Source organism: Protopterus annectens, chromosome 11.part0 (genome assembly GCF_019279795.1).
Source record: "Protopterus annectens isolate FY-2018-M chromosome 11.part0, PAN1.0, whole genome shotgun sequence".
Classification (NCBI taxonomy): domain Eukaryota; kingdom Metazoa; phylum Chordata; order Ceratodontiformes; family Protopteridae; genus Protopterus; species Protopterus annectens.
The window spans coordinates 63,012,694-63,027,740 of record NC_056745.1 but is presented as its reverse complement, the minus strand read 5'-3'; the positions used below and the strand labels follow the sequence as shown (position 1 = coordinate 63,027,740).

General features: G+C 37.1%; 1 protein-coding gene across 2 annotated transcripts in view; it reads right to left on the bottom strand.

Moving 5' to 3' along the window:
- The window catches only part of PDZRN4 (PDZ domain containing ring finger 4), a 953,431-nt gene that overhangs the window by 242,179 nt on the left and 696,205 nt on the right, over positions 1–15,047 (bottom strand). For both annotated transcript variants that reach the window (XM_044087444.1, XM_044087445.1), the window contains exon 3: positions 365–467. In XM_044087444.1, coding sequence (XP_043943379.1) covers positions 365–467 — 103 coding nt within the window. The remainder of the gene's footprint in view (positions 1–364; positions 468–15,047) is intronic.

The window sequence follows — 15,047 nt, the reverse complement described above, 5'->3', positions numbered from 1 at the left end:
AAATATGGTAGATCATATTATATTACAGCTTATTAAAGCTCTTTGACCCCCTCCCAAGTTGTCTGTGGTGGGCACTATTTATGCTCTAGCATGAGGCTAGGATTTTGTTAAGCACCTGCCTTACTTTGTTAAACTTAACAGATATATTACTAAGTTCTTTGCTTTTTGAATTCAGAGCTTAATCATGGCAGTTCTTCTACTGTGGTGGGTTTAAACTGTAAAGAGGGGTATTATTTCAACTTCCCTGACATTAAATAACAATTACAAACTATGCAATCATATTCAAACTTTAAAGCAGGCTGAAATAATATAAACTCATGTTATCACTATTATAATATTTAATTGTGCACAAAGACTGCCTTACCTCACACTCAAATTCCTCAGCTCTTTCCACATCTGCAGGTAAACTGGACAGATATTCATTACCCTCATAAAATTCATGTTCCATTTGGTGGAGGGAATGGCAACTGTAAGGAAGAAGGTAACAGAAGAAACGGTAAGGCTTTAAATGTTGGTTATGAGACACTACATAATTTAATGCACTATTTAAAAGGTATTATGCAAACAAAGATTTGAAGAAACATAAAGTATAAAGGCACCTAGACATGATATGTGCAACAGCCATTAAATATTATCTTAAAAGCTACTAGGAACTCTGAAGATGGAAAGAAAATTTACCTTTAGCACATGTGGTAGACCTGATGAAGTATCGAAGTAGTGACTTTATACATAGTGTATCCACTGTACTGTTTGAATGATATCAGTCCTCTTTTCAAACACATCACTTTATACTTTATTTTTGCACAAATGTATTTTTGTGTCACACAACTGGTTAGACAGTAGCTTCAAATTTCTACTGTTTGAGACAACATACAGAAAATATGTTTTTAAACTTGCCAGCCAGCCTTTTTAAGTATAGTGATAAGTATTTTAGATAAATAATATAGTTGATAGACCAACTGTTCAAAGACCACAGATGATTGGCTGACGTGACTTCACACCAAGCTCATTGCATCTCCTCTCCTAAGATACAGTAACCTCAGAGATGATTGTAATTAATGGGGAGCAGAGGTTCTCCTCCTTTAAAGGGAATGTTGGGGGATCAGAGTTTCACACAGAAAACTTTTACAAAAATATAAAACATTTTATAGGAAATTCTAGATGCAATCTAAGCCTCTTCATAGACACACTCATTGATAGCTATGACACTTAATTCTTTATTTTCACCACACTACCATCACAGGCTATAAATCACCACTCTTACTCCCGGTGAGTGACATCTAGTGTCATGTGAAAGGGCACACAGTGGCTATGACAAGCAGAGTTGTACTCGTAGTAAGCCTGCACTAATGTCATTCATCTGCTGATGAGAGCAAAAGTTAAAACTGTGCTTTAAATAACTGTCCAGATAATTAGCTTATTAACTGCTATACAGAAGCAACTGTAACAGCCAAACAAAATAATACAAATGATATGTTAATTCTTTGTAGTTTGCAGCTACCCTTTTATAATGATTAGAAGGCAGTAGTAATACAGTTATTTTTGAAAGATGCATTTAATGTCCCATATTAATTACATTTAACTCTCCTTGGATAAGCAAGCATATGGAATACTGGTTTTAAAATTTCCATTTAAATTATTATATTCTCTAATTTGTTAAGATAAGGTTCGGTAGACTGAGTTGCTCCTGCTGTGTTATAATTTGTGAACAGAAAGGTAGGAATACGAAGCCATGTGTTTTCAGAATAAATACAATATGCTTGAACATAGCAAATGGCACAGAAACTCTTTATGCCCATTTTCAATATGGAAGCTCCACTACACTACTTTAAATGAAAGATCGTAAAATGTTCATGTTAATATTACATTTATCAGTACCTAGGAAGATAGGTACCACTGTAGGGAGTCAATAATGAATCTGAAATAAGATTATTCACTTTAAATCTACTATGGCTTAGCTGAAGAAAAACAAAAGCAATGTTCTGAATAACAATTATATATAAAATGACACTGTTTTGAGCATACTGAGATATGCATTTTCTTTTTTTTTTCTTTTTTTTCAGATAATGATATTCCTATATTTTATAAAAGTGATTCTAATGAACATGGTACATCTGAGTAAAAACAAACTTATCAACGAATATTCAATTGCTGCCATCCAATAAAACAGAGATTTCAGACCATTTTTTCCTGAGGTGAATTTCACCACTTAGCCAATGCCCTCTTTAATACTGCTAACACTGGAAAAAGTCATACTAATTTAGGAAGCTTCATTCATTGAAATGGTCCTGATCAAACTGGCTTTGGAGAGTTGATTGTTGCTCAGGTGACTGGCCATGTGATTTAACACAACCCCCCCCCCCCCAAGAACATGCAGCCCTTGTGGGTGACACTGTAGTGTATCAAAATATTTAAGTTTACTTATTGTGTACCAACTGTAATCTTTATAGTATACAATTCTTAAAGGGACTAGGCATAACATCTTGCAGTGATTTATTACAGAAAATGCTTAAGGCCTGACAGATTTATCTGACATTTCTGAACTTAAAGCAACTGTTAGGGAAAGAAAGTGACATTATAATCACAGGACTACTGCTAACTCTATTTCACACTTCCATCTAAAATGTTATTATAGACAAGTGCTAACTTATGGCTCTCACAATTAGTGCAATACAAGGTTCAAGACCAGTGTCCACTGAAATAATCTACTCTCTAAAAAGCCTTAAAATGTTTCCATATACCTACCATAGTTGTCATGAAGGAATTATGTTCTAGCAGCTGAGTCAATACAAACAGACTCTTTGAATTTATGAATATGCATTATTTTCTATAACAAATCATTGAACAATATCACACTTCCTCCCTCTACACACACACAGAAGTACTTCATAATTCTTAAAGCATCATAGTTTATTTGTACATTGAGGTCATGGTAACTTTGTTATATACCTGTGGATATACACACGTTAGCTTTTCTCACCCTGTACTTCTTTTGTGACCAACCTATTGCAACAGTTCAATAAAGTTCATTCAAATAAGAAGGCTATAAATAACTGTCAGCTGTTAATACATTATTTGTCCTCCAAGGCTTGAAACATCATCATTTTCCTCGAGTTGCTATAAACAAAAAAAAGTGAAATATGTAGTTACAATTTAAGCAAAGATATATGCAATAATTACAGGTACCCATGGTGAGAAAGTACAAGTCCACCTTTGCATTTATTCATTATAATCCTATGCCTTTGAGTCATGTACACCTATAGGTTGTTTTGTCTGTGAATGATGCCACGACTTATTGAGCAAAAGCTGCAGGTGACTGACTGGTATTTCTCAGCAAAAATAACTGGCGACACCAGCTTTTTTCAGTACCAATAATAATTTACTGTTTTTTAACGTTTCCCTTTTCACTGAGGTGGTGGTGCTGCGGTAGCGTTGTCGCCTTCACAGTTAGACGTTGCCCGTTCGATTCTTAGTTAGAGCGTCTTCTCTGTGGCGACATGCGTGAATGGGCGTTCCTTCGTTGAAGGTTGTGCGTTAGCCCCGGCAAGCCAGCACGTTAAAATCTACTGCCAATTATTAGTGGACCGGAGTTCCGCTGTGGCGACCTCTAACAGGGAAAAGCCGAAAGAAACAAACATTTCCCTTTTTCTACAGCTGTTTGACTGTGGAGTTGTTACACATAAGTAAGGGGAAGTTTGAAGTTTGGGGGGGTGGTAATCTTTTTCTTTTCACATCTAGATGCCATTATAATCAGTTGTGTTCATCCAATTGTAACGTTGTCCTGATGTCACTCATTGAATCATAGTGGAATCAGTTATAGTCTCTGTTTAGTTACCTGTTTTCTAAACTACTTAAATTATTCAGCCCTTTATATTCATATTCATATTTGAATGGAGAATATAAACACAAGTTAAATTTACAGAAAAATTGCCTGCAAGCAGAAGGCGATATGTCTGCCCTTTAACTGCACCCGTCATTCTACCCCTCCCCTCTTTTGGTTTAAATACTGCCATTTGCGTATCAGTTTTTTTACCAACATTTTTATTGTGTACATTCTTTACTACTGTGTTCTTTGATGCAAATATGCATTAATTCACTACTTGTTTATAACTGTTATTCTTCTATTAAGAAAAATCTCTTAAAAGATTTTCGTCTGTCTATATCTATCTCTCCCTCATTTACACAAGCCTGCCAACATCCTCTTGAATACTCTACAACTCTCTCCATGAAGAAATACTTTTACAAATCCAATGATTAGCTGCTTCCTACAGCTGTCTGCTTGTACCTCTCTAACTCCTATGTCCTTCCTTTCCAGAGCAAATAATTTGTATATGCCAAATATCATGTCCCCGGCCTCTTCTGGTGTCAGGTGGATTGGGAGTTTCTGTACACCACAAGTATTATTTAAAAAAAATTACTGGTAATTAGCATGTGAATTTATATACCAAGCACTTGTATACATATACATATAGATATACAAATACATGTGCACGTGCATATATGGATCTGCTTCATATGATCGTGTAACCAGTTAATCAAAATTCACTACACTGAGACCATTACAATGAAAAATAACATAACTGAAAATTTAAAACAATGAATCCCAGAACCATTTCAACCTAGAATCACTTTTGCAGGGTGGCTACACCCCCCTGCACCCCCCACCTCCCTGCAAATTAAATATACCAACTCCAAGATTGCACTACCTTGAAGGAACCTAAACAGTCTACCGATCGCTAAATACCAACTCTCTTCACATTCCATCCCTATGACACAAAGCACAGTACTAACTACACCTTCCCACTCACCAAAATCGCCCTCGACATTACAACTAAAACCCTTTATTAATTACTAAACACCAGCTACACATACATTAAAACCTACATTCCATTACGTTCTTAAACAAAACACCACAATGCTTTAAACTAAAACCAACATCAAAAACTAAGAACTACATAAAAAAATCTAAAATATCTTTTACCTTATGAATGTTAAACTTACAAAAACTCCTCCACAAACAATGAAACCACACTTCCTCACTCCAAAACCTTAAAGAGACAGTGTGTCACTATCTAACCCACCCTTCACATTTTCCATTCTGGTTCGCTATAACAGGATGTGATCTTCTGCTTTTTCACTAAAGTGCTTCTTAATGCTTATGGACTCAATGTTTTGATGTTTGATAATCTCATAATATGATAAAATGAAGGAGATTCACATATACATATATATATATATATATATATATATATATATATATATATATATATATATATATATATATATGTAGACAGACTCAGAAAACACAAATAACTAAATAAAAAGATAGCCAAAACCACAGTCAGTGAAATAATTCCAAATAAAGCCAGATGAAACCTAATTACGCATTTCGTTCACATTTAATGATCATGAACTAAGTTCATGATCATTAAATGTGAACGAAACGCGTAATCAGGTTTCATCTGGCTTTATTTGGAATTAATTCACTGAATGTGGTTTTGGCTATCTTTTTATTTAAATATATATATATATATATATATATATATATGTATATATATATATATCATATATATATATATATATATATATATATATGTATATATATATATAGAGAGAGACAGGTATAGATATATAGATATAAATATAGATATAGGATCATAGGAGGTTACTAGGCTATTGGCTCTGAGGCCCTTATAAGCCTAGCAAGAGTTTAGCCCATGTTTAGACAAATCAGCACCTGATACCCCTGTGCAGCAGGAACATGGGTGGAATCCCAGGGGTATATTTTCTGTTTCCCATCCTGTTATCCAGGTTGCACTTAAAAAGGGGTAAAGAGGTACTCTGCTTGATATGGAGAGGGAGTCTATTCCATAGATGGAGGAGTTTCTGGGACACAAATCTGTCCTGCCAACAAGTCTTGTTGATGTCACAGACCAGGTTGAGGCCACGTGTGTGGGTTACTCAAGTGGGGCTTGACTTGCGGATATGCAGCAATCCCATCAAAGTGGAGTCCATGATCGCCTTGTATGCTAGACAGAGGTCACCTCTGAGGAGTCTTATGAAACTGAGTAGAGGGATAAGGCTTTTAGCTGACTATCTGTGTAGGGTAGATGTTTGAGGCCCTGGATTCTCCTGGTGAGGAACCTCTGTGGTCTCTCCAGCTCCTGCATGTGATTTGCGAGGCATATGCCAAAGGGGGTGTTATACTCAATAATTGGCCTTATAAGGGAATACTACAGGGATGTTATAACCTCCTTGTCCCTGGATGAGATACCTTCACTTATGAGGTGGGCCATGTAGTAAGCATTCATTACAATGGAAGCAACATATCTCCAGCAACAACAAACTCCATATCTAGTGTCAGCAGAATGCAAGACATCCTAGCTACAGACACATGTTTCTAGCTTACAACACTCATTACTGATACTTCATATGATATTTGACATTCTTGCTGCCTTCTCTTATTTTTCTCTGCTCATTTGGCATTCCTCTATCATTACTGTTGAAATTAATTTTGATTTTTTTTCTTATGTATATAAATCTCAAGTTATTTTTGTATATAACTCACTCCTGAACGGATTATTATTATTCTGTATTATATTTGTATTGTACAGTATGGAGGTTTTTTCCCCTGGTCTCCACTGAAAATGAGCCTCTGGCCCAGTCGGACACTACCCGGTTAACAAACAAAATAAATACATATATAAATAAAAATAAACATGGTGGTCAAAAGTCAGGTTGCTATCAGCCTGGACGCCCAAATCCTTCATGACTGATTGCATGCTTAAGACATTGTTATTAATGTGATAATATGTGGGGACGTCACTCTCCCCAAAGGGGATGACGATGCATTTTTTTGGCATTCAATTTGAAGCCATGTTTCTGGCACCAGTCATTTGTTTGGGTGAGACCCTCTTGGAGGATGTCCACGTCACGAGAGGAATTGATGACAGCACACATCTTGCAGTCATCTGCAAACCTGGTCAGCCACAGCCCACTGGTTTTGGCTTCCACCTCAGAAAAGTATATTCCAAACAACAGAGGCCCCAAGACCAAACTCTGGGGTACACTGCTCATGATGGGTCTACTGCTTGAGGTGGCTGCTCCTATTTTGACTAGGTGGCTCTATCAGTGCTTACTTTACAAGCTGTTAACAGTGGTAGACAAATGGTTGCTATCTTTTTGGTGGAGATAGGATGTGTGTGAAAACAGTGATCCTACTAATAACTGTGAATGATCAACTGACGTATGGCATGTTAGCGAGATGGGGACAATGTTTGTAAGCAGCAAGTTAAAATACAGGATGACCGTGTCTCAGCTACTTCACAATGAAAAAGTGAAGTGTATGCAGGAAGTCTCTTTTGTACAGGGAGAAGGTTAGGCAAGTTTTGTGGGGAGACAACTGACCATCAGGTTGTTTTTTATGGACAAAATGTTTGTGTGTGTGTGTGTGTGTGTGTGTGTGTGTGTGTGTGTGTGTATGTGTGTGTGTGTGTGTGTGTGTGTGTGTGTGTGTGTGTGTGTGTGTGTGTGTGTGTGTGTGTGTGTGTGTGCACGTGTGTGTGTACGTGTGTGTGCATGTGTGTGTTTGCATATCTATCTATATTGAATTTGTGCACATGTGGTCAGTGATCAGTACTGCTATTTTACTCTCCATGTTTGAGATCTAACTTGGCTATTAATAGGCTTTAAGAATCAAGCCAGCCCTTTGACCCAGCTCTGGCTTGGCTGTCTTACAAAAACCACTGGCTTGTCCACCTTTACTGGGTGACAGAGCTGGATCATGCAGCTGCTTCCAGGTTTTTGCTTAATTACATACTTCTGGAAAGGACACTTTTATCAAGTAAAAAAATTCCAGTTTTGATTACAGTGGATATACGCACACATATTAAACAAACAGGCAAATAAATGAATCTGAGTGTATGCAAATGTACAGGAACTGCATTCCTCAGAATGAGTAGGTACACCTTCTAACATTCTGGTATTTGCAAAGACCTAAAGAAGAGATGGACAGCAGCTGCATACAGCAAGTGTCATAATCATGTGTTTCAGATTGTGCAATAGTTATAGGACAAAATATAACTGATATTCTGTAATTAGACAAATGATGTGGGCATCAGACATTTTATAGCCACACCCATATACTTCATATTCTGTTTTAAATGAATGATTCCAACTGTACTCTGAAGAAGAATTATATATGTAAAGAAAGAGATGGGAAAATACAATGCTCACACACACACACACACACACACACACACACACACACACACACACACACACACACACACACACACAAATATACACATAATCTATCAATCAGTGTTTAATAATTTGTAGTGCTTATACCCAAGGTATACAAAGCAAGTAAGAAATTACAAAATTTACAATTACGGATAGCATAAAGGCATGATACATTAAAGACAATACATTTAAAAAAATAGGGAAAGTCACTTTCAGTGCAGTTAATGGCACAAGTCAGTTATAACAGATACAAATAATACTATTTGAAGCACTAACTAGACAAGAAGTGAAACAGACATCACTAAATGGACAGGGCATAAATAGGCATTAAACCTAGATTTAGATAGTGAATTATAATACTGGCAAATATGATTCAATAGAAATAACTAATATTGCTGCAAAATATGGTTTACAAGTAGTCATTCCGTAATCTTATCTTCTGAGCCACTTTCAACAGTCAACTTGAGACAGCTAATGGTTGCATAGTAGTTCTTGTTCATATAGCCTCACAATCCACCCAAAAAGATCAAAAGATGGTGCTGCACTTGAGTTGGCTGTGTGGTGTAGAGGAAAAAAGCCCTCCCCGGGTTCAGTTGGTTGCCAGGGGACTGCGGAGCCAGTAAGGGAGGATAGACATCCCCATCCTGAGAAAGAGAGGTAGGGTTTTCTGAGTTACTAGGTGTCAAGCCACTCTGCAGTACTCTTCAACAAGGATGTATGAAAATATATGTCCACATGGGGAAGATGTACTAGCCCCAACAGTGATGTAGGTAGACATAGACCTTAAAATAAAAACAATCCCTCATGGCTACCTGAATGACAGCTCCTGTTATTGGCTCTTACCTGAGATTAATTAATGGGCCACTCGGGTAAATGCAAGAGTTGGTGGTTGGCAGACAGCCACGAAGAAAAAAAACATATAAAAACTGATGCTGTTACTCACTAGTGGTATCTTAACCATGAACTAGCCAGTAGATGAAAACAAAGATGCACATGTGATAATTGTCAACTGTCACATGCCAAAGCAACAAATTCAAGATGCCAAATCTATGCACAGATGGAAGATGGAAAATCGCTGTAACTAACTTAAACTAAAGGAAAGAGCTCAACTGGCTTGCGACCGAGCCAGCTCCAATGGAATCAATCTAAATTGCAAAGCATCAGACATTACAACACCATTAGTGTAATGTCAAGTTGTCAATTTGACTGAAACAACAGCTGCAAAAGGACATATGACAGCCAGTAAACAGGAAAAGTAACTAGCATAAACCACGTGGAAGATCATGAGCACACTGTAGCAATGCTATCTTGACAAAGTCAAATCCAAATCCAATGAAATCCATCCAAACAAAAACTCCAATGAGTTTAAGTGCTCTGTTAGTTATTAGATGTACATTGTTACATTGTGCAATCTGTTCATCTGACTGAAATGATAGCTGAAATAGCAACATGCAACAGGCATGTCACAGGCTATGCCATGTAGGTTCAGAGAAGTATTGGGAACTTGGCAAATGAACAAATATGCAAATCAAAGAATCTATTGCTGACTGTTATTTCATCTCCGGAAAATAGACATCTACTTTAATAAATAGTCAAAACTGTTGATCGTGACAGTTTGACGAATGAAGAGCTCATCGTCAGCACCAGTACTTCTCTATTTAATTGTGCACAGATAAAGTCAGGAAGTAGAGTCATCTAGTCTACTCCGTGACTGATCAGCACTCTGGTGCGGGTAGTGATGTCTGGCATGTACTATGCTTATAGATAGCATGCAGTACAGCTTTTAGTTACCCCAGTAACAGTATGCAGAAAATTCCTGAGTTATGATTAGTACAGAACTAGGATTAGCAAGCTAACATTTTGTATGTTGCTAGGATAGTAACAGAACACTGTGCTGTGTGTGTGGTTATGCAGACAGACAACACAAAACTTATCATTGTACTTTGTAACTGAAACCAACATAGCACTACGATGCCTAACTGAGGAGGGGTATAAAGGGGGAGTGCATAAAACAGCCTTTAGAGGGTGTATTAAAGGTACCGAGCTAATAACCATTGTTGGGTGTAGTTACAATTTTAAAAGTATTTTAAATTAAGTTTCTGGAGATGTATATATAAAGAGTTTAGTTTAGAGGCAGACACAATGGACTTTAGGTCCTTTACTTGTAATGTTCACAATGATGATGATGATGGTGATGATGATGATGATGACGATGATGATGGTGATGACAATGATGATGACGATGATGATGATGATGATGATGGTGATGACAATGATGATGACGATGATGATAATGACGATGATGATGACGATGATGATGGTGATGATGATGATGACGATGATGACGATGATGACGATGATGATGGTGATGACAATGATGATGACGATGATGATGATGACGACGATGATGATGGTGATGACAATGATGATGACGATGATAATAATGACGATGATGATGACGATGATGATGGTGATGATGATGACAATGATGACGATGATGACGATGACGATGATGATGATGATGATGATGACGATGATGGTGATGATAGCGATGATGATGATGATGATCATGGTGATGATGATGATGGTGGTGATGGTGATGATGATGATGATGACGACGATGATGGTGATGATGATGATGATCATGGTGATGATGATGATGATGATGATGATAATGACTGTGTAAAGTTTATCTCTTTTCCTATGTTTGTGGAGTAGACTGTGAAATTAACAGTACTTTAAACAATGCATAATAATGCAGACTTTGTTTAATAGGTACAATGGAATGTTATGGGCAAGTGAAGTCCAGTAATATAGATCCTCATATACTTAATTTACCTGTGGATGGAAGATCTACAGGAGGTCAAAGCTGTGTGTCTAAGGCACCTTGTGGAAAAGTGAGAGGCCACCACCAGTAGAGCACAAGATGATGACCAACAGACCAACCAGGCTGTGAAGAAGCTGAGGCCTGGACCATTTGCCCCCAGACTGAAGAGATTATGTGAAGTAGGGGTATATACCAAATGCCACCACCGAAAAAAGGTCTGATATGTAGCAAGATGCAGGCAGTGGGACCCACTGCATTATTGTGTGCCTTCGGATGACTGATGATGTCTCACATGTACAGTTTTGTAATGGCATTTGATGGGGGCATTGGATGAACACTGTCTGAATAAAATGGGTGATAACAACTGTTGGTATGGTGGGGGACATAGGCACTTCACTTGCTGACTGGGTTGACAGTGGTGGTAGATAGTAGCACAGATCTACTCCTTGCAGGTGTAAGAGCAAGGTCTGATTCAAGGAGGAGAGCTAGAGCAAGGTCAGCCTTTTCCTGCTGAGGCAAAAGTGGCAGCAGGGGAAAGATAACTTATGGGACAGTAAGGGAAGGAGAACTTATGGGCAGTAAGGGAAGGAAAACTTATGGGACAGTAAGGGAAGGAGAACTTATGGGCAGTAAAGGAAGGAGAACTTATGGGCAGTAAAGGAAGGAGAACTTATGGGCAGTAAAGGAAGGAGAACTTATGGGCAGTAAGGGAAGGAGAACTTATGGGACAGTAAAGGAAGGAGAACTTATGGGACAGTAAAAGAAGGAGAACTTATGGGGCAATAAGGGAAGGAGAACTTATGGGACAGTAAAGGAAGGAGAACTTATGGGCAGTAAGGGAAGGAGAACTGATTGGACAGTAAAAGAAGGAGAACTTATGGGGCAATAAGGGAAGGAGAACTTATGGGACAGTAAAGGAAGGAGAACTTATGGGACAGTAAGGGAAGGAGAACTTATGGGCAGTAAGGGAAGGAGAACTTATGGGACAGTAAAGGAAGGAGAACTTATGGGACAGTAAGGGAAGGAGAACTGATTGGACAGTAAAAGAAGGAGAACTTATGGGGCAATAAGGGAAGGAGAACTTATGGGACAGTAAAGGAAGGAGAACTTATGGGGCAGTAAGGGAAGGAGAACTGATGGGCATTAAGGGAAGGAAAACGCAAATGAATGGGAGGATGAATTACAGAAAAAGACAGATACCAGACTGAGCTGTGAGAGGGATCTGCAATACCTCTGATTGAATGTGTTAACTAAATGTGATGGTAAGGGCCAGACAAGCAGAATCTGCTTGTGTAAGAGAGGACTGTCCATGGAGATTGTGTGTTATTATTTTACCGTTGTTATGAGAAGCTCCTGCATGGAAAAGATGGCATGAAATACATCATTGTCATCCCTGCTGCTGCCACTGTGCTTTGGTTCAGTCACTCTGCTTTTTCTAATGTCCTTTAAGATTTGAGGGTGAACCGTGGTGTGTGTCATTATGGGATGATATACACTCTTTCTGGGTAACATTGTTGGATATCCAGTTCTTTGAACTAGCAGATTCCCAAGAATCTCATCTTTTCCACTTGTGCACTTTGTGTTACCTTAAATCCCTTGCTCTTTAAGAATATTTTTTGCCTGGCTCACTGGTGTCTAACATACAAAGTCCAGAAAAATCCTTTAACCTCCTGCTGACTTTGTATTGGGTGCCTTAGATTAGAATCTGGTGGGTTGTTTTCTGTATACGAATGACTTGCTTTGGGGTTTATTAATGATTGCCATGGTAAGCAAGGTGAAATAATATCACTGATGACTATCAGTTATCCATTACATTGTCTGAAAACAAGTTAAACAGAGTGGTCATATTTAAATCATAGACACCAGCAGGTTAAACAGAGTGGCTGTCATTAGAACATGTTGAATTTATCAAGCATGGGCTAAAAGTTTTATTGAAGAGAAATTTCTTATACACAAAAATGCTTATTTATGCTTGCAGAGAGTATTGTAAAAATAGTGTGACCATACTGTATACAAAGAACAACGACACTCAGAAACATCTGAAATTTTAATCAAGAAAATTTTCACCAGGCCAAGCTTCTTGACTATACAGTTCAGTTTCTTGTCTGATGTTACACTTAGGAAATGCTTTTTGTTTCATGAGTAAACCTGGAAATTAAGTTGCAGATAGCTTCACAAACGATTAAATAACAGAATACAGTGCTGCTCTCAAAAAATCTACAATATCAACAGAACATGCCAAAAAAAGAAGATATATTTACAGTTTGGAATGATAAAGTGGTGACCTTGTATTTGTTGTGTGAGTGAATCTCAGGTTTTACTTGATATCATGACTTCAGTCCTCTTCCTGTGAAAATTGTATTCATATAACTATGATCCCTGAAAGTTTTGTCTCTCAACTAATTTGCATGCCTTAGTGTAATCTTCAATCTAAAATGCATATTTCTGCTTAAAGTGTATTTGTCATTTTCTAAAGCAAATGTAAGTAATAAGTACCAAAGTGCACAGTTTTTGATACAAAAAGTGTAATTTTTGTATTTTATTTTGTTGACAAGAACGGCCTTCTGAATATTTTTCCAGTGCTGAAAATCTATGCCATGACATCAATAAAGATTGAACTCATAATGACTCACTATTTAACTCATTGCATAGACTTGCATTTCCATGTTAAGTGCATGAGAAATAGTTTCTTGCTTTCTAGAAAGACATGTTATCAACTTGTTATTGGAGATGGAACACCTCGCATTCAAAATTAACATATGATGACACAGTAGTGAAACTTTTTATGCACTGGTATTCCTAACCCCAATCCATATCACTTTAACAAATTATTTAAAAAAATAACTGATCAATCTTCTGCACAACTTCTAGCCTTCAATTTCCCCAATGTGAAACAATATCTATCATGTTGGGAATACATGATGAAAATGTGGCACACTCGAAATAATTTTTAGCTAAAATACTGTGCACATGTTTAAAATGCATATGTCAATACAATTCCAAAAACAAAATTAGGACCAAAGGCTGTTGTCCCCCAACACAAGCACCTTTTTTTCTTATTGGAACCAACATGTTGGTTATGTTCTTCTTCAATCCCATGCACAGACAAAACAGAAACAAATAAAACAAATATAAAAAAATCCACACGTGAGCATTCTAATTCCTAAAAGAAACAACAGAGCTCCATCTTTTGTTTTAGAAGAACTTCATTTCATCAATACTTCCTGTTACTTCTGTGGTAAACCCTCCCCCCATTTTAGCCAATCACAGTGTTTATGTGAGCAGACATCTTACAAAGTATCCATAGCTTCCAGTTCCACTCTGAATACAGATCTACAAAAATAAATAAATAAATAAATAAAAAAAGAATGAAATCAAGCAGATCGGTTCAGTTCTGAAATTTTGGCTCGTTAGAGAGCCAACATCACAGCTGTTTCATCCAGCTGTATCACACAGAGGCAAAACCATGACTGTTACCCTACATTAGTGATGTCACTGGTTATTGGAAAGAAAAGGAAAGATATGAACAAGTCCATCAGGATATGGGAGAGGATTAATACATGCAGGTCTAAAATGGAAGAAAAAATAAGAAAATAATTAATACAAAACATTGAAGGAATATTAGAGAATTAAATATAATACCTGTATTTACATTAATGCCTCATTTTAATAACTGACACAAAACACTCTGTACATTCTCTGCCTACTGAAGTGTTTACGTTGATTATATAATTATTGTCTTAATTGTATAATTATTTAAAAGGAACATTAGCATAAGCCATTTCAATAAACGTTTACTATTTTTAATGAATTATTCTTATTTTTATAAACTGTCATTTGTGCCTCTTGGTATTGCTGCTGAAGCAAAAAAAATTGAAAAAGATTCATAGAAACAAAATTTTTTTGCGAAGAGATAATATTCATCATTGACTCGCTTATTGTTATCCCCAGCATCAGCATCAACCCTCTTTGTCCC